This window comes from Epinephelus lanceolatus, chromosome 1 (assembly GCF_041903045.1).
Source record: "Epinephelus lanceolatus isolate andai-2023 chromosome 1, ASM4190304v1, whole genome shotgun sequence".
NCBI lineage: Eukaryota > Metazoa > Chordata > Actinopteri > Perciformes > Serranidae > Epinephelus > Epinephelus lanceolatus.
Genome location: NC_135734.1, coordinates 33,502,973 through 33,525,695, shown reverse-complemented (window position 1 = coordinate 33,525,695; position 22,723 = coordinate 33,502,973). Strand labels below are relative to the sequence as shown.

At 41.2% G+C, this 22,723-nt stretch overlaps 1 protein-coding gene across 4 annotated transcripts in view; it reads left to right on the top strand.

Moving 5' to 3' along the window:
- Positions 1 to 22,723, top strand: part of kif5ab (kinesin family member 5A, b) — a 94,130-nt gene that overhangs the window by 23,384 nt on the left and 48,023 nt on the right. For all 4 annotated transcript variants that reach the window (XM_033625967.2, XM_033625968.2, XM_078169678.1 and 1 more), the window contains exons 2-11: positions 4,235 to 4,322; positions 7,028 to 7,101; positions 7,468 to 7,572; positions 7,982 to 8,030; positions 10,182 to 10,237; positions 12,312 to 12,399; positions 12,644 to 12,768; positions 14,449 to 14,553; positions 18,166 to 18,314; positions 21,513 to 21,661. In XM_033625967.2, the coding sequence (XP_033481858.1) occupies positions 4,235 to 4,322; positions 7,028 to 7,101; positions 7,468 to 7,572; positions 7,982 to 8,030; positions 10,182 to 10,237; positions 12,312 to 12,399; positions 12,644 to 12,768; positions 14,449 to 14,553; positions 18,166 to 18,314; positions 21,513 to 21,661 (988 nt within the window). The remainder of the gene's footprint in view (positions 1 to 4,234; positions 4,323 to 7,027; positions 7,102 to 7,467; positions 7,573 to 7,981; positions 8,031 to 10,181; positions 10,238 to 12,311; positions 12,400 to 12,643; positions 12,769 to 14,448; positions 14,554 to 18,165; positions 18,315 to 21,512; positions 21,662 to 22,723) is intronic.

The following is a 22,723-nucleotide window of genomic DNA, read 5'->3' as shown; positions in this document are numbered from 1 at the left end:
TTAAAATGGAATGTGACTGGAATACCAACACAGTAATGTGCCTGTGAACTGTAAAGAGAACATGATAAATTGTGAGTTATTCTGCAGAAGAATTCATCCTTGAAAGCCTGTAACGGAACTTTTCATTCAATCCACTGATATATTTGTGTGCACTGGGATTTTGTGTCAGGCTTGTTGTTGAATGTGTCATTTAAAAAGCTGAGAAGCGGCGGGGCCCATATGTAATACTTGGAGGTGCAGGGGATTATTGGTGTATTTTATCCCAGACTGCTGGTGCAAACATAATCACAGTTTAGAGCATCCTACCGAGTTGTGTGGCTTTTATATAAAGGGCAGAAAAATGTCATTTTCTTTATTGCAGATTATGTAACGGTAAAATGCATTTATAAGGCAATTGGTGAGCATATTAAGACCAGTCAGAAATAATAACATGCAAGATGCTGCATTGTGTGTGGCAGCATGCCGGAGCAGCTCTTTTTTTCCTATTTCTAAACATTTTTAATGCCTAACTTTTTTTGTGATCTTTCTCCCTGTGGGATCAGCGAAGTGTCTTTCTATCCAAATAATAATAACAATAATGATGTGTTTCCCCCATGGGAACATCGTCTTCTCTTTCTTAGCACAGGGGCATGAACAGAACAAGACTCACAGAGCTTGTATGGATTTAATGACTTGCTTATGTAACATGGAGCTCCCACTTCCTACTCACCATACAACCCTCTTGACAATAAGGATAGAATATAAAGCTGCTGGTTTGTGGCCAATGTAAATCCTGTCCATTATACACTACATCCACTTTACATAAGAGACCTTTCTTGTCAGTCATAAGATGAAATACCCTTTGAGAAGTCTGCGGGCTTGAAAGAGATGTAGCTGAGTCACTTTTCTATAATTAAGGGTCAAGACCAAAGCTGAGTCCAATGTCTGGTTGCATTAGGACCCCCACACTTTTAGTAAGTTTTATTTGAAGTAAAATGATGCAATTTGATGCCATGCACTTTCCAACAATTATACAAATAAATCAGTGTCCGGGTGGTTACGTGGTTTAAGATGTGACAGTTCTGGTTCAGCTGAGAACCTTTGTTGCACATTATTACCTGATTTATCATCATGTAGGCTATTTTTTCTGTCTCTCTTCACAGTCATACTATCAAATAAAGACAAAATGCCATTAGAGACGAATGTCACTGCTGGAAAAATGATCTTTGCATGAAACTTGGTTTGCAGTAGAAAGATGCAAATACTTTTGAAATTTGTGCTACATGACAAGAGAAAACAGAGGAAAAGGGCTGTGGCATTTGCTTTTGCTCACGAGACAGAAAAACTACAACTACCAGAATGCACTGCACCACACCAGACCAATAAATACTCCTGCTGGTGGTTGACGTAATGCAAGCTTAGCACTTTTACTACAGGAAGCACTATGGTATTACGACATATACTTAGTCAACAATAAGGTTAGTGAAATGTATTGTAAAATTATAGACTTAATCTATCAACAAATCAGTTTTTATAAAACTATAGGCAAGAAATGATCTTTCTGAATCCTGTGTGTTCTGTAAAACTGGCACAGAAACAATTATACATTTATTTTATGAATGCATTTATGATGTGTGGAACTTAGATTCACAGAAATGAGATGTTATTTTTTTAGATCATATATTCATACTGAATCTGCTCATTTTATATGGAAAGTTTTTCATCCATTTAAGCAAATGGTCTGAAAGGAAGCCCATTATCCACCCCTTCAAGCGCGAAATGAAACTGCACTTAGAAACACTAAAAGGACTGACAAATTAAAAAGCCACCAGGAGTATGTGTGTTTACAGTGTCTTAAAAACCTCTTCTTAATTTTAAGTGTATTTGTACCCCTTGTTCTTTGTCATTCTTGTTTATAATTGTACTCCTCCCTCCTTTTGTATTCTTTATGCTAATTGAATAAAGGAAGTTTTAAAAAGAAGGAAGCAATATGGCGGCCGGCTAACGATCTCAGATTACAAATAAATGATAATCTAATGTACGTTTCTGAGAACAATTTATGTCAGAAATAGGCTACGCAGTAACAGAGTTTTGGTTCACATCTTGTCAGCACTGCCTAGTTTTACCAGTTTTTCAACCGCTGCTGTTTTTCACGATACATTGAAACAGTATGGCGGCCACTTCCTGTTCGCAAACTCATTACAATTAAACAACAAGCAAACATGTTCCTGATAAGATTTTAGGCGAGAATTAGCCTAGACCATGTAGCAACAGAATATTGGTTTATATTTTATCAGCATTGTCTAATTTAGGGTTTTTGGGTTTCTCCAGCCACTCCGACTTTCTCCCACAGTCCAAAGACATGCAGGTTAATTGATAACTCTAAATTGGCTGTAGGTGTGAATATGAGCATGAATGTTTGTCTGTCCCTATGTGTCAGCCCTGCAATAGTCTGGCGACTTGTCCAGGGTGTACCCCACCTCTTGCCTAATGTCCGCTGGGGTAGGCTCCAGCACCCCTGCAACCCCTAACAGTATAAGTGGTTACGAAAAATGAATGAATGTCTGTCTAATTTTACCGTTTGATCTAAGTTTGGTTGGGGCGGCTCTCTCTCAATCCACTTCTACACTCCTTGTGTCCATGATGGGAGCAGGCAGGCGACCTGCCTCATAAATGACAAAGTACAATCCCTGTGGTTCCTTATTATTTTACATCTATGGTAGCTTGAGCAGAGACCATTGATAAGTTGTTATAGAGCATCTCTGGTTTGATCAACAGACCCAGAGCTGGCTGGTAATGAGCAGACAGATCTGGGCACCGGCAAGCTGGGGGGAAGTTCATCACAGTTCAATTACATATACTATACAGGTTGGAAATTGGCAAACTATCTCTTTAAGAAAAAAAAGTAATGAGTTTCATACTGGGCACTACTTTGCACTGAAAAGTTTGGCAAACTTATACAGAGATGTTACATCATTAGTGTCAGCATACCTACGTTATACAGCTCAGCATATACCGTCAATGCTCAAAAGGTTAGTCATGCAATCAATACAACCGCAGAGTGGAAAAATGTGAGTTTAACAATACTGTGAAGGTCAGATAGCCTCCACAGTGCTTCTCACAGTGGATGTCTGCAGGGTTTGTGGGTGGCCCAGGCTGATTTGTACAATTGCACACACTGCTACTGTAAATTTTATACACATTTCTATTTCTACCCACACACACATACATATATGCATACACACACTGCCTTCAGCAGTCAGGTATTTTTTATTTAGGAGCCTAGACAGCTCACAGTTGCTCCATCACCAGAACTTGTGTGACTGAGTGTGTTGGACAGAGTGGCTGAATATTTGGTTGAACTGACATTTCAGTGCAAAGATGCTTGCTGGTTCATTAATTGGTTGAGTGACAGTCCAAGCCTGTGAGTGTTGAATTAGTACATCGCTGGTTGGCTGCTTGAGTTGTTTAATGGCTGGTATTCAGCTGGCTGGCTGACTTGTTTGGTTTCTCACTGAGTGACAGGCTGGTTATCTGACACTTGATTCAGTAAAAACAAAAAGAGAGACTTCGTTATTCCTTCTCTCTTTCTGTGTTTTTCTCTTTGCACTGTCTCTCTCACATGCCTTCACTAGTTTCAGGTCATCTACTTTTCCTCTGCCCTCTCTGCATTTCCACTCCTCTGCTCTACTCCTCCACTCCATCACTTTACTCCTCAAGTCCTTGAACGCTGCCACTAATGGCTTCACCTCAGATGTGATTTCTTTCTCTGTCTCTCTTGGGGTCGCACAGCCCTTTCACCTGAGGCCTCTTGCTGCACTCATTCAAAACACCCACTGCTCTCCATGGTGCAAAAACACACACAAATAAAATCAGATGCAAAGACAGGATGCATACCTCCCAGAAGAGACAGATGGGCCACTTAATGTGAAATATGCGCTGTTACTCAAGACGACTACACACAGATGGACACAGCGTCTATAAAGCATGTCTCTGTGTGTAAAAGGAAATATTGATGTGGGTCTTTTTTATAGTGGCAATATGGCTTTACATAATGTTTTACAGATAAACATGATGGGGAAGTCTTCCTTGTGCTCGCAAACACACACACCTTGTGCTCTGCTTCACAAACTTCCCAGGGCGGGTTTTCACAGGGAGTCACAGGGGAGGGTGAGGTGTTGACAACAATGTGAAGCAACTCTTTGAACTGTCTGTGTCGTTGTGTCGCTGACTGTTCTTGTGTTCCTCTCCACAGGGGAAGCCCTACGTGTTTGACCAGGTGTTCCCCACGAATGCCACTCAGTTACAGGTCTACAACACCTGTGCCAAGCAGATCGTCAAAGGTGAGCCACGTCAGTGGTTTGCTTTTTTGAGACACAAAAGTGGAGAGAGAAAGCCAGTACACCACAAATCACCATATACATGAGTATTAGCTTTGTCAGTTTTATGCTCTGTTCACTGACTGCATGCATTAGCAGTGAGAAAACCAATTTCCATGACATAATGTGGTCACATGACTTACAGGTATGAGCATCAACATGCACAGATTAACAGGATGCATGCTCATCACAGCATGGCGGGACCGGCGTATCCAAAAGTCCCTAGATCAAACGAAACCAGACGAGAGTCGAATCTTCTTTCCTTCGCCCCTCCCTCTGTCTGCCTCTCTTTACCGCCCCCCTGTTAGGGTCTCATTTTTGTGCCACCTTCAAAGCGAATGTGGAACTCCATTGAACTAGCTCTAGATGGAGCATGAAAAAGAGATTGATTTGGTGCGAGAGATTACTTGCAGAGTGTGAGATTACCGAGTAGGCCGAGGAACGACGAAATAAAAAGGCGAGATGAATCGCGGCGCAGGGTTGGAAAAACTCGAGGTTGGGGCTTTAGCAAAATGAAGGAATGAGATGAAAAGTGAGATTTGAAATGTGTCAGGGGAAAAGGGTAACGGAGAGGGCGAGCAAGGCCAGAGAAAGCTGGTTTGGAGACATATTCATGTTTACACATTCTCTCCTTTTTTCTTTTGGTCGTTCTGTCAGGGTTTTTTTTTCTGTTTTGCTGCCTCTTATTTTTGCCTCCTCACTGTCCTTCTCTCACACTCTTACTGACTGTTACTTCTGTGTTTTTCCTTTGTGGTAGTCTCATGTTGTGTAGCAGTCTTATCTCTGACTGTCATTATTTCCGCTCAGAGACATATTCTTTATTCTCTCTGCATTAAAGTCCTGGGGAAAAGAAAAAATGTCATCCTCTCCTCGGGGTGTTGACATTATCAACTCACTGCTGCAGAGAGGCATATTGGATTCATGCTCTTTAGACAGTTGAACCCTTTCGTCTAAATGAAGGACTGAATTTGTCATGTTTCCTTTAATTTGTTACACGTCATGGATGCAGTGCTTGTACTTATTGTGTTCTATCTTTGTGTCTTGAAGAGATACCTGATTTTTTGTCTTTGACTCTGATGAAGACACAGTAGCGTTGAAATGTTTGTTTGCACAATTAGAGGCTGAAAATCAATCAGTGTGTCTCAGTCCTTTTGTTTTCCCTCAAATAGATTCATTATTCTTTCCTCTATTATGTGTCACACTGTGTTTCGGTCTCAGTATGACCAGTGCGGAGGCAGAGGGAGACGTGGCTCAGCTGAGAGCTGCAAGAGTAAAGGCAGCACAGGAGAGGAGGAGAGGGAAGAAAGGGTGTCTCATTGTTCAACCCAGTCACCAGAATGAAATGGTTGCATTGTATGTTTCTGCAAACCACGGATATGTTCCATTTGTATGTTTCATGCATATCATATCAACGTTCAGAAAGTGACGTAGTTCAGATTACATGTATATGATTATGTTTTTTTAACAGGAGAAGTGGATGGTGAAAGAGATGTCAGGACATTTCCAGCCATGTTTGTAGCAACAAAACTGGGTATTTTTAATGATAAGTCGAGACATTTTCAGCCATGTTTGTAGTTACGAACCGGGTATTTTTTAACGAGAGGATGGGATATTTTCTGCCATGTTTGTAGCGACAAAACCGGGTATTTTTTAACGAGAGGATGGGACATTTTCAGCCATGTTTGTAGTTACGAACTGGGTATTTTTTAACGAGAGGATGGAGTATTTTCTGCCATGTTTGTAGCGACAAAACCGGGGATTTTTTAACGAGAGGATGGGACATTTTCTGCCATGTTTGTAGTGACAAAACCGGGTGTTTTTTAACGAGATGTCAGGACATTTCCAGCCATGTTTGTAGCAACAAAACCGGGTATTTTTTTTAATGAGAGGATGGGACATTTCCAGCCATGTTTGTAATTACGAACCAGGTATTTTTTTTACAAGAGGATGGGACATTTCCAGCCACGTTTGTAGCGACAAAAAGTTTCTGTGTAACTGCTACATATAAAAAGTACAAATGTAGCATATCCATAGTTTACAGAAAAGTGCAATGGCAACATTTACTCTGGCGGCTGAGTTGCATTGTTTCAGCCGGAGCCTTAATGATTAGTCTGTGGTCAGCTAACCTGTGGCAGCCGGCCTCTCAGGGTGAAATGTTTTTCTTTATCCATGTTTGACTTTTACCACAGGGGTTTATTAGACTGTGTCAGCAATATGACATTCAGCAGTGAGCTGCTTTATAACCTCAACCTCAACAGAACGTGTTGTTTTCACTGCCGCTCCTATCAGATGAATGGAGAGAGAAAATAATATATCCATACTCGCTTGCTACTTCGCCGAGTGCCTCCTGGTGACTTTAACGCTGCAGGTAGGACGTTGTTTATTGTGTGCAGCCACAGAGGTCATTCAGCACCTAACCAAGCTTAAATACCACGTACCTTTCAGTGTACACAGGCTTTATGTGGCACAGTCAGATCTGTCTTTGGCGCAAAGGTTAAAGATATTTGTCTTTGTCTGTCTTCCTGTCTTATTGTTTTCATACCTGGCTGGCTGAAATCTGCAATTGTGTTGAATGTTGTTTTTGTTTGGCGCTCTTACTGCCATTCTCCATTTTCACAGACTTTTCTTTTTCTGTAACATGCTTTGTGTGTCTCCTTTTCTCATTATAGATGTACTGGGTGGATACAATGGGACCATCTTTGCCTATGGGCAGACGTCCTCTGGAAAAACACACACTATGGAGGTACAGTATCACTAAATAATTCAAAAGTAGACCTCTTGGTGCACGCACGCACGCACGCACACACACACACACACACACACACACACACACACACATTTTTTTTTAATAGACTATATTCTCCTCTGCTCTCCTCTGACAGTACATCTCCCTCCATCACTGTCATCGCTCACTATCTCTCTTTCCCAGCCTTCTGTGGGAACTAACCTCCTTTACAACTCTCTCTGGGAAACAACCCTGTTCCTTTTCAAGTCAAAAGCCTCTCTGCTCTCCTTTCTTTTACTATTCTCTCCACTTAATTCATCCTTGGGTCTGCATTTATCCTACTCTTCACTCACATGTTCTCATCTTGTCTCTTTCTTCTTGCAGGGGAACTTACACGATCCCCAGGGAATGGGAATCATCCCCCGCATCGCAGAGGACATTTTCGAACATATATTTGCTATGGATGAGAACCTAGAGTTTCACATAAAGGTTGGTATGAATTTCCATGTGTGTCTGTGTGATCAAGCGTGCAGTTGTGGTCACACAGGGATGCACATGCTCAATGTTACTGTATGATACATTCACTGGGAATACAGCTTGGGCCTCTGATGTAATCCTCACATGGATGGGCTGAGTGGAAGCAACCAAGCATCAATAAATCATGATATATAAACCATGATAATCCCGCAACATTTATTGTGCTTTTTTTCCCTTTTACACAACAGTCTTCTAATAGAGGATAATACCTTGCCAGGCCCACAGGAGGACAGATTACTGCGACATCATTTTGCATATTTGCTCAATGATCCTCCTTTACATCCTTTCTCTATCTGTATCTATTGTGTGTCTCCATTTTATTCAAAAGATTACCTTCTGCTTTTTTTGTGTGTTGCTGCAGGTCTCCTACTTTGAGATCTACATGGATAAAATCCGGGATCTGCTGGATGGTGTGTCAATGCACTGAACACGTGACTCTATAACACTGAAAACACAGCTTATATTTGTTTATACTGGGGCTGCCCCTGACTAAGAATTTTTGTATACTCATTATTTAGGGCCATTAGTCGACTAGTTGCCCACATGTTTATGATATTAATTTAATTATTAATTTATATAATTTGGGCGGGGCAACACAATGGTTTGAGTTGAAGGTGTGAGAAAGAATAGTATCAGTATCAGTAACATTGTTAACACTGTGCTACATTACAGAGAAATACCAAACCGTACTAATGAACCTTCATTAATATAGGCCTATATTTTATCTACAAGTGCACGTCACACACTGAGCGAGCCGCCTGTTAATGACGCTGTCGGCAAAGCAGTAATGATTGTGCTTTAGTGGCTAATGGGCATGTAGTTACTTCCATGTTTCAGATGATACATCACATTTGTAGTTGACAAATGATAGGCAAATGTTTGCCTGCAGAGTTTACATATCACCTTGGGTTCGTCCTTCACCTTCTCAAAATGATCCCACACTTTGGATTTCCTGCCCGACATGTTATTAACTAGCTTGTGTAATAACCACAGGTACCAGCCCTGGAAATTAACGTGAGTCCTGTCTGACTGCTGAGCGTGGCCTCTTTCTGTGTCTGTCCTTTCAAATTAAATTCCCACATGGTCCAGTCATATAGGTTTTGATTTACTTTGACAAGGTGCAGCTCCTAATATAGTTTCACATTTGTTTGTTTTTTGTTCTGCAACTAAGCAACGAATGAAATCTTGCTGACTAATGACCTTTCTGGTTGGCTAACGTTTGGTCAACTATTAGGGTGCAGCACTAGTTAATACTGTGCAGTTTTCTTGCAGTACACAGTTGGAAATTCAAACCCTTATAGCTACATTCATAGCCCCATACGAATAGACTGTAATGTTGTCATCAAGGGAGTAATTTTGTCACGGGATGGGGGGACATTTCATTTTTTGAAATCTTATTTACCTCTTACGGACTTGCTGCCAAAATCCTGATGAGAGAAGAAAGCAGTTAAGAAAAAAATAATACTTTGCAGTAGGGAGAGTAGAGAGTGTGGACTTCTTTTACTCTGTCTTATTAATGAAGGCTGTATGCAGCCCAAGAGAAAGACTGCAGACAACTCAGGGCTATAAGTACCTAAACCTTGTCTGCTTGTTTTTTTTTTTGTTTTTTTTTTAAAGCTAGCGTTGAACATCAATCAAAAATAAAGCAGTGAAGCTCAGAGCTCGCTGTACTCACCAAGTAGGCTTAGTGCATTAACAATATTGTGTTGATATAGCATCTTGAGGTTTTTATTTATTATTATGTGTACCCCACTTCCTTTTATACTTTTCTGCTTCAGACAATAAAGCACTGTGGTTTTGCGCGTTGTACACACAGAAGCACCTCAGCATTGCAGTTCATAGTCACATCACTGAGATATAAAACCAGTATAAAATGATGAAGAGGCCCGGACAGGGAGCCGTAGGCAGCATCCTTGTGATTACATCTTCAATCGAGCCAGAGACAGTGGTGAAAGCCCCCCGTTTGTATGCAGGGGAGTTCGCAGCAGCTGAGGAACATTTTAAGCTATGAACAAAAAAAAGGAGTCGACAACAAGCGAGATGAATCGAGGCAGAACAGAGAACAACACCCTGTGGAGGTATTTGCGAAGAGAAAAAGTGGCTGTAGGGTGATAAAACACACAAACACGGACACTCACTGGCATAGCGTCTCCAAGCAAAAGAAAAAAAGCAGCCTCCACAATCTGCTGAAATTTAATTATCATCGACAAGATAGGACTTTCAAATGTGAAATGACTAATGCAGGAATTGGGGCCAATAAATGGCTCGGCCAAAAAATTAGTATTTTGTTCACTGACATTAGCGTAGGCATCTGCTTAACCTCTCGGTGACTTTGGCAAAAATAGTTCAGTCCCATTAAAAACATTGATAGCAAGGGCGTCATGTTTTTTTACACCGCATTAGCAGAGTTTGACTCACAGATATAAAGGAAAACGTCGTCAGGTCAGATTAAAGTTGTGCCAAGAGTGAAACACATTCACGTGTAGATGCTCATTTGCACATGCACACACAAACAGATAATGCTTTAGGTAACATAATGACCTCTTTCCCTCACATCCTAGTGACAAAAACCAATCTGTCGGTGCATGAAGACAAATACAGAGTTCCTTATGTGAAGGTGAGTCATCTGCAGTTTGACATGATTCACTTTGAATTCTGTTCTCTTATTATGGAGATTTAGTTTCTGTTATAGGTGCATGTCAAGAGAATACCATAGTTTGACATTTAGGAAGATAAGCTTTTTGGCTTCCTGTTGGAGAGTTAGATGAGATGATTGATATCACTGTCATATCTGTCTTATAAATATAACCAAGGCTATGGCAAGCAGCTTAGCTTTAGATTAGCTTAGCTTAGCTTAGTTTAGCACAAATACTGGAAATGGGGAAGCTGCTATGAGCCTGGCTCTGTCAGATTCCCCCCAGGAGCACCCATGGATTTATTAAGAGACCTGGATATAGCATTGAAAAGTTGCTCAGTGGTGCTTGAAGCCAAAAAAGCTGTATTTTTGTGGTATGAAATTACCCAGGTGATCGATGGTGCTTCTGCCAGCCAAGCCAGTGCCACCCACTTCCGGTTTAGCGCTCTGCGAACTTGAATGGGGATATGATTTAATCTTACAGCTCTTTTAGGCTTTCCAAATGTTATCGGACTGTATGGATTTAATCTCGATAGTGGAGTGAGTCATTTTGCGTTTGTGACGCTCTATGGGAAAAAGTCTTTTTGGGCCGTGATGAACTCAGGAGTTATGAGTCCACTTTTTGGCTGCCTCGAAAATTGGCTTCAAAGCCAAGCACTTCCTCGGGTGCCTGACCAGCACCTCTAACAGTCCTTAAAGGGCGGGTCCATCAGCATTTTGCCGGGTTTTTCAAATGGAAACTTCCACTCAGACATTAGCAAAAAGCAGTGATGTAGGTTGGAGCGGTGATATATAATATATAATGATAACAGAAAGGGTTAGTCTGGATTTTTTGAAGTGGGGATGTACAAGCTACTCATTCACAATCAGTGCAATATGTCAACTGCTTTACCCTGCTGTCAAACAGCCCTTACTGACAGGGAACCAAAGCCAAAGCCCAAAGCCAAAATCGTAATTAATTTTGAATGTCGAAAACAAGCGTTGCACACTCTGGCTCTATATATATATTTCTCTTTTTGAAAGCCAGTAATTTTACCTGATGGAACATTGGAGCTGCTGATCTACCGCTGCCTCCACTTGTGACTTACCATTCGTGCCACTTAGTGGGGTTAGAGGAATGTAGCTAATTTAAAAGAGTGATAACACATAAGACTCAAAGAAAGCTTTGTTCAGTTACAAAGAGGCACAGGTGAACTGGGGAGCGAATGTAGCAATGTCATCATGCAAAAACTTACGTTAGGTCACATGGGAATCATTTTTAGAATGGCTTGGGCAAATAGCATTTTGATGCTAAAACATACATACTTCAACCAAAATTTAAATGTTTAGATTTGAATACAAAAGAAACACTACTGGGAAGCTAAAGAATGATATAAAAACCTTGAATTTATACATAATGAACCAGATCTTAATTTGACACGTTTTATCCTATTTGTTTAATCTGTAGTATGTTGTGTAATGGGGGTTATGAGCTGACCTATTACTTGGTGCGACCGGTAACTTCTTCTGCTGCTGGTTGTAACTGTTCAGGGCCAAAAAGTTGTCTCAGACACAACCCTCCAAAAAGTCGTGAATCATAGTTTTTTATTAGTTTATGTACAGATGAAACAAATGAATATAACATGCTGGCAGGGGGGTTTTGTCATGGTTTGGTAAAATTAGGCCAACTGATTCCCCTTGTTTTCAGTCTAGCTAAGCTAAGCTAGCAGGCTGCTGGCTGTAGCTTTAAGTGGTGGCAGTCTTCTCATCCAGCGAACATAACTGATGCCAGACAATGAATAAGTGAATTTTCCAAAATGTTGAACTCTTGCTTTGAAGTTTTAGGATACTGATTTTCAGAAAAGCAAATGTCAGTCTTTGTAAGATTTGATGTGTCTGTATTTGTTCAGACACAAGCATATGTGCTTGCCTTTAAACTTAAAGTGATTGTGCATGTGGGAGCATTCATATGCAGATACAGTGTGTTTGTTGGTGCTTGTGCTGTACAGGTATGTGTGGATGGTTTCTTTTCCTCACAGCGCAAATGAATGTTTGCACGTGTGTTTCTCTCACTAAGGGCTGCACAGAGCGCTTTGTCACAAGCCCAGAGGAAGTGATGGATGTCATAGATGAAGGGAAGGCCAACCGTCACGTTGCAGTCACCAGTGAGTCATTCTTTTAATCCTCGTTATGCTTTGACGCTCACTCTGTCACATGTTTCATGTCAGGTTTTTTTTCACAGTTTAAGTATAACAATTTCCAGGTGCAAAGGTGAGAAACACATGATGAGCTGCAAAGGGAACATCTTGCTCAACAACCCCTGCCGTGGGGAATAATACACCGAATGACGTTTCACACAAGGAGTCTGAATTAGAGTCTCTCCTCTCGTCTCTGCACTTTATTCTTCAGACATGAATGAGCACAGTTCCCGCAGTCACAGCATCTTCCTGATAAACATCAAACAAGAACACGTGGAGACAGAGCAGAAGCTGTGTGGGAAGCTGTACCTGGTCGACCTAGCTGGGAGTGAGAAGGTAGGACGAAAGAGAAATTTCATCTAAAAAAACATTAAAAGTAGGGCTTCGCGCTGCTATAAACTCTCAACATTCACTGTCAGCAGGATTTTGCAACACTGGGACGCCTTTTCTCACAAAAGGTGTTTTCAGACATCAAAGAAGCAGATAAACAATGCATTAAAGCTCTGAACTTCACTCGTAGAGCATTTTAAAGCACTCACTTTATAACACTGCACTGAATTTTCATTAAGTTCAACATTATCTGTCTTAGATGCCTTATGTTTTTTTTCCATAGCTGATGCAATGTCAGGTTTTGTGTTTGCTCATTTTGAGGAATCCAATCGGTTCCGCTGATGGAGACAAAAAATCATTTTCTGAGAAATAATAAACTCTATTTTCCTCTGTTCAGATAAGCTCTAAAGCAGGTTTCAGCCGAGACAGAGGTCAAATTGAGGAGAGCGCCACAAGCAACTAATTGTCCTCTTGTTTCAAGGCCTTCAGGTGAAATCTGAGTCAGCTCGCCTCATTGCACCATCTATAAAACGAATTATCTCCAGAACATAGGTCATACTCCAAAAAGCAGATAGAAAATACATTTAGAGACGAGACTGAGCGCGACACCTCGACTCCTGGCAGGAGTCTAGTGTTGATAGTATTGATACAAAATATAGAGTAGTGTGCGGTTAGAGTAGTAGATGGCCATACAGATGCTGACGGCAGTGCTTTGTAGCTATTAAGTGCTGATGCTGCATCTTTAAGTTGTGTTGGTCATCCCTGGGGATGATGGAGGAAATGGTTCTGCTCCAACAACTTCTCAGGCTGATACAAAAAATATTGGCTGAACAGGAAGCTGGTGCATGCTCCACAGAAGGCTTTGATAGGATGACTTTCTCTCCTCTATAATTAAGCTCCTCATCATCTCACTGTAAATAATTGTATCCCATGACGATTTTGAGACAATATGGTGTGACTTCCCTTTCAAAGTGTCTCTGGCACAAACCTTCTCAAAAGCTGGCTGACTTCAAGTGTTCTTAACAATTTACAGTACAAAACAGAAGTGCTTTCTTTCACAGGTGTGTAATTTCCTTCCTTTCCTCCGTTTTCTAAAAAGTAATGTGTGATTTTTGGCACGCATTATCAGGAAAATAGAAAAAGAATTCTGAGACTGTTATTTGAGGTGTGTTGAGTTGATATTAAGTTGTCGACTGACAGAGACTTGAATTGCTCCATTTAAATCTGGAAAAATTCATGAGCAATATTATATAAAAAATATATATATTCAAAAATATAAACTTTATTCATCAGATATGTTTACTTGTGTGCTTGCCTGTATACACATTTCACATTTCTGGATGCTCAAGTCACCGGCTGTGCACTGAATAGAAGACTCTTTCGCTGGCAATTAATTATAATTAATTAATTGGACGTGTACCAACTGAACACTGTCTGCGTTTTCCCTATAATTAGTACCAAATTACACAGTTATCTCCAGGAACCTTCGTATGAATTTAAAGTTACAGATCATGTCATTTGTAGGAAATTAAAACCAAACTACAGGACCTGTAAAATAAAGCATTACATGAAAATAAACATGGTTTCCCTGATGACATTTTTATGCTGATGATGTACTTTATGAGCTAATTCCTGCTGTGTGTGTGTGTGTGTGTGTGTGTGTATGTGTGTGTGTGTCTGTGTCAGGTCAGTAAGACAGGTGCGGAGGGAGCAGTGCTGGATGAGGCCAAGAACATCAACAAGTCTCTGTCGGCCCTGGGGAACGTCATCTCAGCTTTGGCCGAAGGAACGGTACGGTGGAGAAATTCTCCGCAGCCTTTCTTATCTATCAGGCCTCCAGGGTATCGCAGCCGCTTAAGGCTTGTCTTATTATTGTTTGTTTTTATATATACCTCGTACTCGCTGCCAAAACAATATGTTTACCAAAACTGAGCCGAGGCTGCAGTGAAGTAGTTGAGCGTATTAGATTAGCACAACCTAAATGTCGTCAACGTCACTCACAGCCAAATCACACCATCCATCAGCCCAGTATCCCTACCTTAAAGGAATAGTTTGACATTTTGGGAAATACGCTTATTTGTTTTCTGGTCGAGAGTTGGATGACAAGATCGATACTGCTCTCATTTTTGTATTGTAAATGTTAAGCTACCTTTGGTTGAAGACTGGAAGCAGGGGGAACAGCTAGCCTGATTCTGTCTGAAGGTCTGAAGCAGAGGTCAGCACCCTCAAAAAGTATGCCACCGCTGTCATGTTGTGGCTTTACTAATGGCACACTAGCAACAAGTATGCAAGGGAGTTATTTGAAATGTTTGCAGGGCTTCCTACACACTGATTTATTTGCAGCGGCCCTTAACGATAACACGATTGCCGCAGAGTTTGCTTTCGGGATGCCCAGTAGCTCAGTGGTTGGGGCGGGCATCCCGTGTGCAAAGCCATTGTCTTTACTGTAGCAGCCACGGGTTTGATTCCAGCCTGCGACCATTTGCTACATGTCCCGCCCCCCCCCCCTCCTTTCATGCTAATCTGTCGTGTCATTAAAGGCAAAAAGCCAAAAAAAAATAATCTTGATAAAGCTTTCACTCACAAACAGCTGCTCCTCTCATCCATTGATTTAATCTGATCGGCTCTGATCAGATTGACTGATCAGTATTCCACCTCGTGACTCAAATCATGAAGAGTTTCGCTAGTGCTGTGTTAAGGAATCTGTAAAAACCTCAGCATTAAGAGAGGGGACATAGAATGATACAAAGGCACAAACACACATACTCAGAAAGTTAGCAGCTTTAGCATTGCACTTGATGAGAGTGTGGATGTGAATGACTTACCATGTTTTAGCAAGACACTGTGATTGGACGATAAGGCAAGGCAAGGCAAGGCAATTTTATTTATATAGCACCATTCATACACAAGGCAATTCAATGTGCTTTACAAGAGAAATACATTAAAATAAAACATTAAAGGAACAATAAAATTGTGTTTGAGATCATTAAAAACAAAAGCTAAAAGCAAGACAATAAATATAGTTAAAAACTGCATTTAAAAAGCAAACATAAAGCAAAAGCAACAGCAGACAAATATAAAAACAATAGCTACAGATTATCCTAACAATAAGTTACATATCTAGTCCACTGGTAAGCTGCAGTAAATAGTAATGTTTTAAGCCCTGATTTAAATGAGCTGACAGTTTCAGCCGACCTCAGATATTCTGGAAGTTTGTTCCACAGGCGAGGAGCATAGAACCTAAAGGCTGCTTCACCTTGTTTGGTTTTGATCCTGGGAACACTGAGTAAACCTGTTCCAGGTGATCTGAGGGGTCTGGGTGCTTCATAACGTACAAGTAAATCAGAGATGTATTTAGGCCTGAGACCATTTAGTGCTAAGGAAGGAAGCTAAGGAATGAGCTTTGTTGCTTCAAACCAATGCCTCAAACAACAAAGTGAGGACATTGCTAAAGTTTTTATGAGGCATTTTGAGGAGCGAGGGATTGACATGATATTGATACGGCAGTGATTAACAAGAACATTTAAAAATGGCACTTCATATCAAAAAGGTTGTCACCACCGGAAGTATGCAAGGCAACAGGGAGGACTTCGGGAAGTCACTGGTCCCAGCACATGACCCCCCAAAAATAACCACAACTGGTCATGTTTACATTTTTGTGTGCAGTTTTTTGTTACCAACAAGATATAACATGTTAATCTGTGAGTTTTAGAGGTGCTGGTTGGGGAATTTGTTAACCTTGGACAGAGCCAGGCCAAAATAAAATAAGCTAACCATCTGCTGGCGGTGGCTTCATATTAATTATTCAAACATGAGAGTGGCATCACCCATCTCATCTAAAGCGCCTCTCCCACTGCACAAAAACCCCCACTAACACCCGCTAACATTTGGCTTTTGTCTTTGGTGGGAAAGGTTACAATTGACAGTCACTCCCGGGACAAATAACTCTGCTGTAGTCACAGGTATTTATCAGCTCCTGTACCAATAGGCAGGGGTGGAAACATGACACTGGGGTGGATTGATGCACCACCACAAATTCCATCCCTCTCTGTCCAATCTGCATTCAAACATTTTTCCAAATTAGTTGCCACTGAGTTTTAGAGAGAGACTTGATACGTAACACATATGAAAAACAGAAGTAACCAATGAAACATTTTTCACTGGCCTCCATGCTGCTTTCTACCTGTTTTCTGGCATGTTCATCATGTCCAAACCAGTGAAAAAACAACTGACAGACACACTTGCCGGTGGCCATTATACTGTACATGCCCATTTCCTTTCATTTATATTTGGTTTAAACAGCACAATAACCTGTCTGTGACCCTACTAGGCCATAAAAGGAAGGGCGTTGTTCAGTCTGGCCCCTGTTGAGGTAAAAGCATGTACATGTGTGTGTGCCTGGTGCTGTTATAGCTTGTATATTTTTGCTCAGGCCTGCAGGTGAAAGAGATAAAACAACACTTTTCTGCACCATTAATACTGTTGCTGTCTGGATGGTCTTACATCTGCATTAGTAAAGGAGCCTATCTCCTACTTTTAGTGTGTTCCCCCGTTTAAAAAACCTGCATATACCTGAGAATTTTGATGGGAAAAGGATGTAACTCTCAGCAAGAAGGCAAATAAGCACATTTCCCAAAATGTCAAACTGTTTCTTTAACCATATTTTATTTGTCATAGCCACAACCTTTTTCCAGTGTTAACACCACAGTACCGCAGTTGCCATTTACAGATGTTGTAGAAAGCAAAAATGTCGGCACCAAATGTAAAAACAATGAAATGTGATCCTCGTCCGGTGTTTTCCAGAATCCTTCCATACTGACATTGTTGTCATGTGTTTGTATTGGTTAATGCTACAGTGACATGTTAGCTAGTTTTCTGTCCCCTTGTCCAAAACCCCCAATGCTGCTATAGCTGGTGGCTCCTTTCCATCTTGCACCAAACTCAACCAGCAAATTCACTCACTCATTGCAGCCTGCCCATTCCATAACCCTTCCAAGCTCCATCATCGTAATTAAAATATACACCATCTTCTATTATATAACCAGGAGGGCTCAGGGAATTCCTCATAAACCTAATGGAAGGGCTCACAAACTGTGAATGCCCCACAAATCTTTTATAAATCTACCGCCATTCATTCTTTATTCATTAACCGAGGACACAGTCTTTTTGAAGGCGCTCCAGAGGTTAAAAAGGTAATACTGTGAATGATGCAACAGACGGAGAGAAACCTTTTATTCTTCCTTTGTTCTGTGCTGATGCTCACAACATTATTTTTAGTTTTTAAGAAGAAAGGCATGTGCATGGTGATACAGCAATTCAGAGTACCCTCTGCGGCCTTTTAATCCTCTTCTATCTGTCTCTTTTTTTATGCCTTTCTTCCTTTCTCACTGTATCTCATTGTAGAAATCCCACGTACCATACCGTGACAGCAAGATGACTCGCATCTTACAGGACTCGCTGGGCGGGAACTGCCGCACCACCATGTTCATCTGTTGCTCTCCCTCCAGCTACAACGATGTAGAGACCAAGTCCACCTTGATGTTTGGCCAACGGTAACATGCTTCCGTGCTAAGTAGCCATGGGCTGCTGCACTGTACACGTGGGTCTGGCTCAGCTGCAGCTGTTTCTGCTGTAATGTGCTCAACTCAGATATGCTGTTCACATTTTGCTGCACCCAACTTTCCTTTTGACGCCCTGCTTTGGAGGCAGGGTTTGTGTGTGTTTTGTGATCGTGTCGGGATTGCTTAAAGAGCTTTTATTTTGTAATCTTGAGGGTAAGCTGCACTCACAGAGGCAGAGATTTGGTTTGCTCGCCAGCTTTCCACTCCCATTGCTCACGGTCAACTCAGAGAAACTCACAGATAGAAAGACAAGATCCCGAAAAAGCCTCCTTATCCATCTCCAGCCTCTTTCCTTCACCAATAAATTCCTTGAATAGTGACTGACATGAGAGTGTTGGGTGAAATAAATAATGCATGGCTTAGAAAAGGGAGCGACAGAAATCCACAGTGCATATTTGAATTTAACCGAACAGAAGATTTGGTCTCTTATCTCTCTGTGTCAGCCATGGAAGCTGTTTGACACCATGATTAATCTATTCATTAAAATCAATATGGCACCACAAATACTATGACATGACATAAACCCTCCGAGACCCACCATAGACCCATTTTTGTCTTTTTAGATTGGAGACAGGGGATCTTTAGGGAGAGATAGCAGGTCAACAGTATATGCCACATAAAAGTGATATACATCATCTGAAAGTCAGGAACCTCAAGATTAATTTGAGATGCAGCTCAGCATCATCTGTCGGGTTTTTCTGGTCATAAATCCTCAAAGTGTTTTGGTTAGACGCCTGTTCAAAGTTTGAAAGTTTGACTGTGTTCAGCCTTAGAACATTATGATGGAAATATAGGATGGCCATTCCCTCATGCTCAGTTATGTTCATTCATATCATTTTTGGGTTGATACCATTTCTTACACAGATTTGGTGCCAGTTTAAGCATTTTTTACCACTTGTGAATTGATAAAAATGGTAAAAAAAACAACAACCTCAAAATACCTCATTAAGACAGCAAGACCTCGAGGAACACCACAGAAAAATTCATGCTGTAATTTGGAATCAAAAACTTTTGACATTTGGAGGTTTTGGCGAGCACTTATGTTCTGAAAACTGCTAAGAAACCCCCTTATTGTCCATACACCTATTAAAGCCATATATCCTCTAAATGCCTGAGGTCTTTAGTTTGTGGCTGTAAAGTTTCATGAGGCTGTGATTATCCTAGAGGTCACTGTGGGTCGTTAAAACGGTCTCATGACAATAAAATGGCTCATATAGGGGTTAACATCACCACACATGAATAAAATTAGGCTCACTTTCCAGTCATACCCAGTGTATAATTCAAAACTGTTTATGGACTCAAGTATGCAGAAATATCTGTACTGCATGCAAAAAATGACATGGTTTTGCACAGGACTGCATGGGACTAGCATGAAGTGGGCATGACTTGTGGGTATCCATGGAGCCATTTTTATTCAGATACTGCCATGTCGTCTTTCCCTCGCTAAAATTCAGCCTGAGGCCCCCATCACACAGAAAGTGTGGCACTTTTGCAAGGCACACCACACTGCCTTTTTTTAAAAATTGAATGCCACTAGTAAAAAAAACAGCTGCAACTTTTTATTGTTGCCAGGCAACCACCCCATCACATCCTTCCCATATAATAAATCAACCATTTTTTCCCCCCAGTAATCAGCATCTAGTTCCTAAAATGTTCAGGCAGAGGGTACTTGCTGTAGCTCTGGTTTAGGGTGAGAAGCTGTCAGCAAATATTTTGTTGGGCACAGGGAAACTGAGATCTGTGTGGGTACATGAGACCCTAAAAAAGAGGGTGGATCTTGGGGATTACCACCAGTTGGTCCAGGAGCTTCGCCTCCAAAATGGCCGTTTCCAGGTATATTTAAGGATGATTTGGGGCAGTTTGACAACCTGCTGTCTATTGTTGGGGCCATATAGCTCTGGGTATCCAGCAACCACTACCACCAGTTTCTCCTCCATTATTTACCAACTATAAACCACCACAGAAGGCCCGCCTCTTAAAACATCCGACTGGACAATGGGAAAGAAGATGAAGAAAAAAGAGTTGACATCCGGCAAAAACGCCAGGCACCTATAGTGCAGAAACGCGAGCAAAAAGTTTAATTCTCTATAAAAACAATTATAAAAAGCTGCCTCCAGCTGCTTTCTGTTTGATCAGGGACTAACTTTGGAGGGTTGTTTAGCCCCCCATCCTGAGAAGCTAGCATGACATGGTTGGGACCACTGGATTCTTTAGGTCATCTAGTTTCATATGATACCACTCTGAATCTCAGCCCGCTACAGCTCCTTACAGACAGGAATGTCGCCTAGGATCGCTGACAGCCCTGCAGGTCTCAGAGCGTTAAACAAATAATTGTCAGACTATATTTAGATATTTCAGTGTTATCAGTGTTACAAGTGACAATATTGTTACAAACGTACAGGTTGTGTGTAACGTGCAGATCTATGTTTGGACTGTGGATGTGTGTACATAGATGAAGTACATAAACTAACCATTACCGCTTTGTTCAACATTAATGTTATTGTCACCTGATGTTTGATTATCAGCACCTCGCTATCCAAACAGAGTGTTGACTTAATTCTGATGTGATGAGACAACGTAAGATAGGGCTGTTTGTCGCGTTAATATCAGGGAATAAATGAATAAGGACAACAGTGTATTCTCACTGATGTGTGAAATTAAGTGATAGCCACTGATGTGGAATTCACAGTCGGAGCTGAGGGCTGCTGCCGTAGCATCATGAATGTTTCAACTCTGTGATGCCCCTTTTTGGCATCACAATTTAGCAATAATTTAAGGTCACATACAGTGCTGTTATCCTCTTATGAAATGTATGATTGCTATATTTTGATGTGAAGAGGTCTGAAGGGTTTCTGTCATTGTGATTCTTGCCTCCGTATACCTCCCTCTCTCTACATGCACCATCAAACACAGTTGGCAGAAACCCAATTTGCATACCAATTAATGAGATGCAAGCCCATTTTCATTGAGCAGCCAGGGCTGAAATACCCCTGTTGACAGTTCCTCTGTTCTCTTACACTTTCTTTTTCCCCTCTTTCCTACATCTTCTCCTCTCACCCTCCTACCCTCACGCTGCTCCCCCCCACCCTTCCTCTCTTGTGCTCTTTCTCCCTGCATCCCTCCAATTAGAGCCAAGACCATCAGAAATACTGTATCAGTGAACCTGGAGCTCACAGCAGAGCAGTGGAAGAAGAAGTACGAAAAGGAAAAGGAGAAGAACAGGTCATTGAAGGAGACTGTTCAAAGACTGGAGGCTGAGCTGAACCGCTGGAGGAATGGTAATACTCACACTGATATCACGCTGGCAGCACACAAAAACATGAAATATCTAAGTCTCCTTCTGGGGAAGAACCATGAAAAATTGTTGCCCGGGCATTTTGACATTATCAGTACTTTTTGTATTTAGTGCTAGAATAATAATACGTTTATATTTTTAGCCACACAAGTGGGATGGTGGTTTGTTGTTCCACCACTTTGGTCCAGGCTGAAATAGCTCGACCAATATTAGATGGATTGCCAGGAAGGTTTTTTAGGTTCATGGTTCCCAGAGGATGAATCCTAATGACCTTGGTGACCCTTTTACTTTTCATCCTGCGTCAAAACAAGGTTGATATTTGTGGATATGAGTGAATTGTCTTGACAACTATCAACCCGTTTCCCCAGCATAAATGTTGACATTGTACGTTTCTACAAACCGCACAAAAACAACTTGGTTGTGGTTAGGAAAAGATCATGTTTTGGCTTTAAATACCTCCTTTTGGTGGCACGGTCCCAGCTGGGAATGTCTTGGTAAAAAAAACAATCGATGTTTGTGGCACTCATGGTGAAAAAACAGAAAAACACCATGCCACACCGTTACAGTTTGCTACGGACATTAATGTCCTCCTCAGGATGTATTCTAATAACTACTTTCATCTAGCACCACCAGGTAATATTACCAATTTGTCCAATACTTTGGTTTATGACCATCTGCAAAACAAATACTACTGCAACCTATTTTTGTCATCCTCAGCTGTACAGTAGTTTGTACTTATTGCTAGTTAGCAAATGTTAGCATGCTAACACACTGAACTTAGATGGCAAGCATAGTAAACATAGGAAGAAGAAGATACACTTTATTAATCCCTTCATTAATTCAATTTTTGTTCACTTTGTTGTTATACACACACAGGCCCGAAATACACACACATGCACAAAAAGGACTTACATGCATTAAATGGCGACATGTCAGAGCGAGGGGGCTGCCTTGGTCAGGTGCCATGAGCAATTGGGAGTTGAATGCCTTGCTCAGGGTCACCTCGGCAGTACCCAGGAGGCAAACTGGCATCTCTCTAGCTACC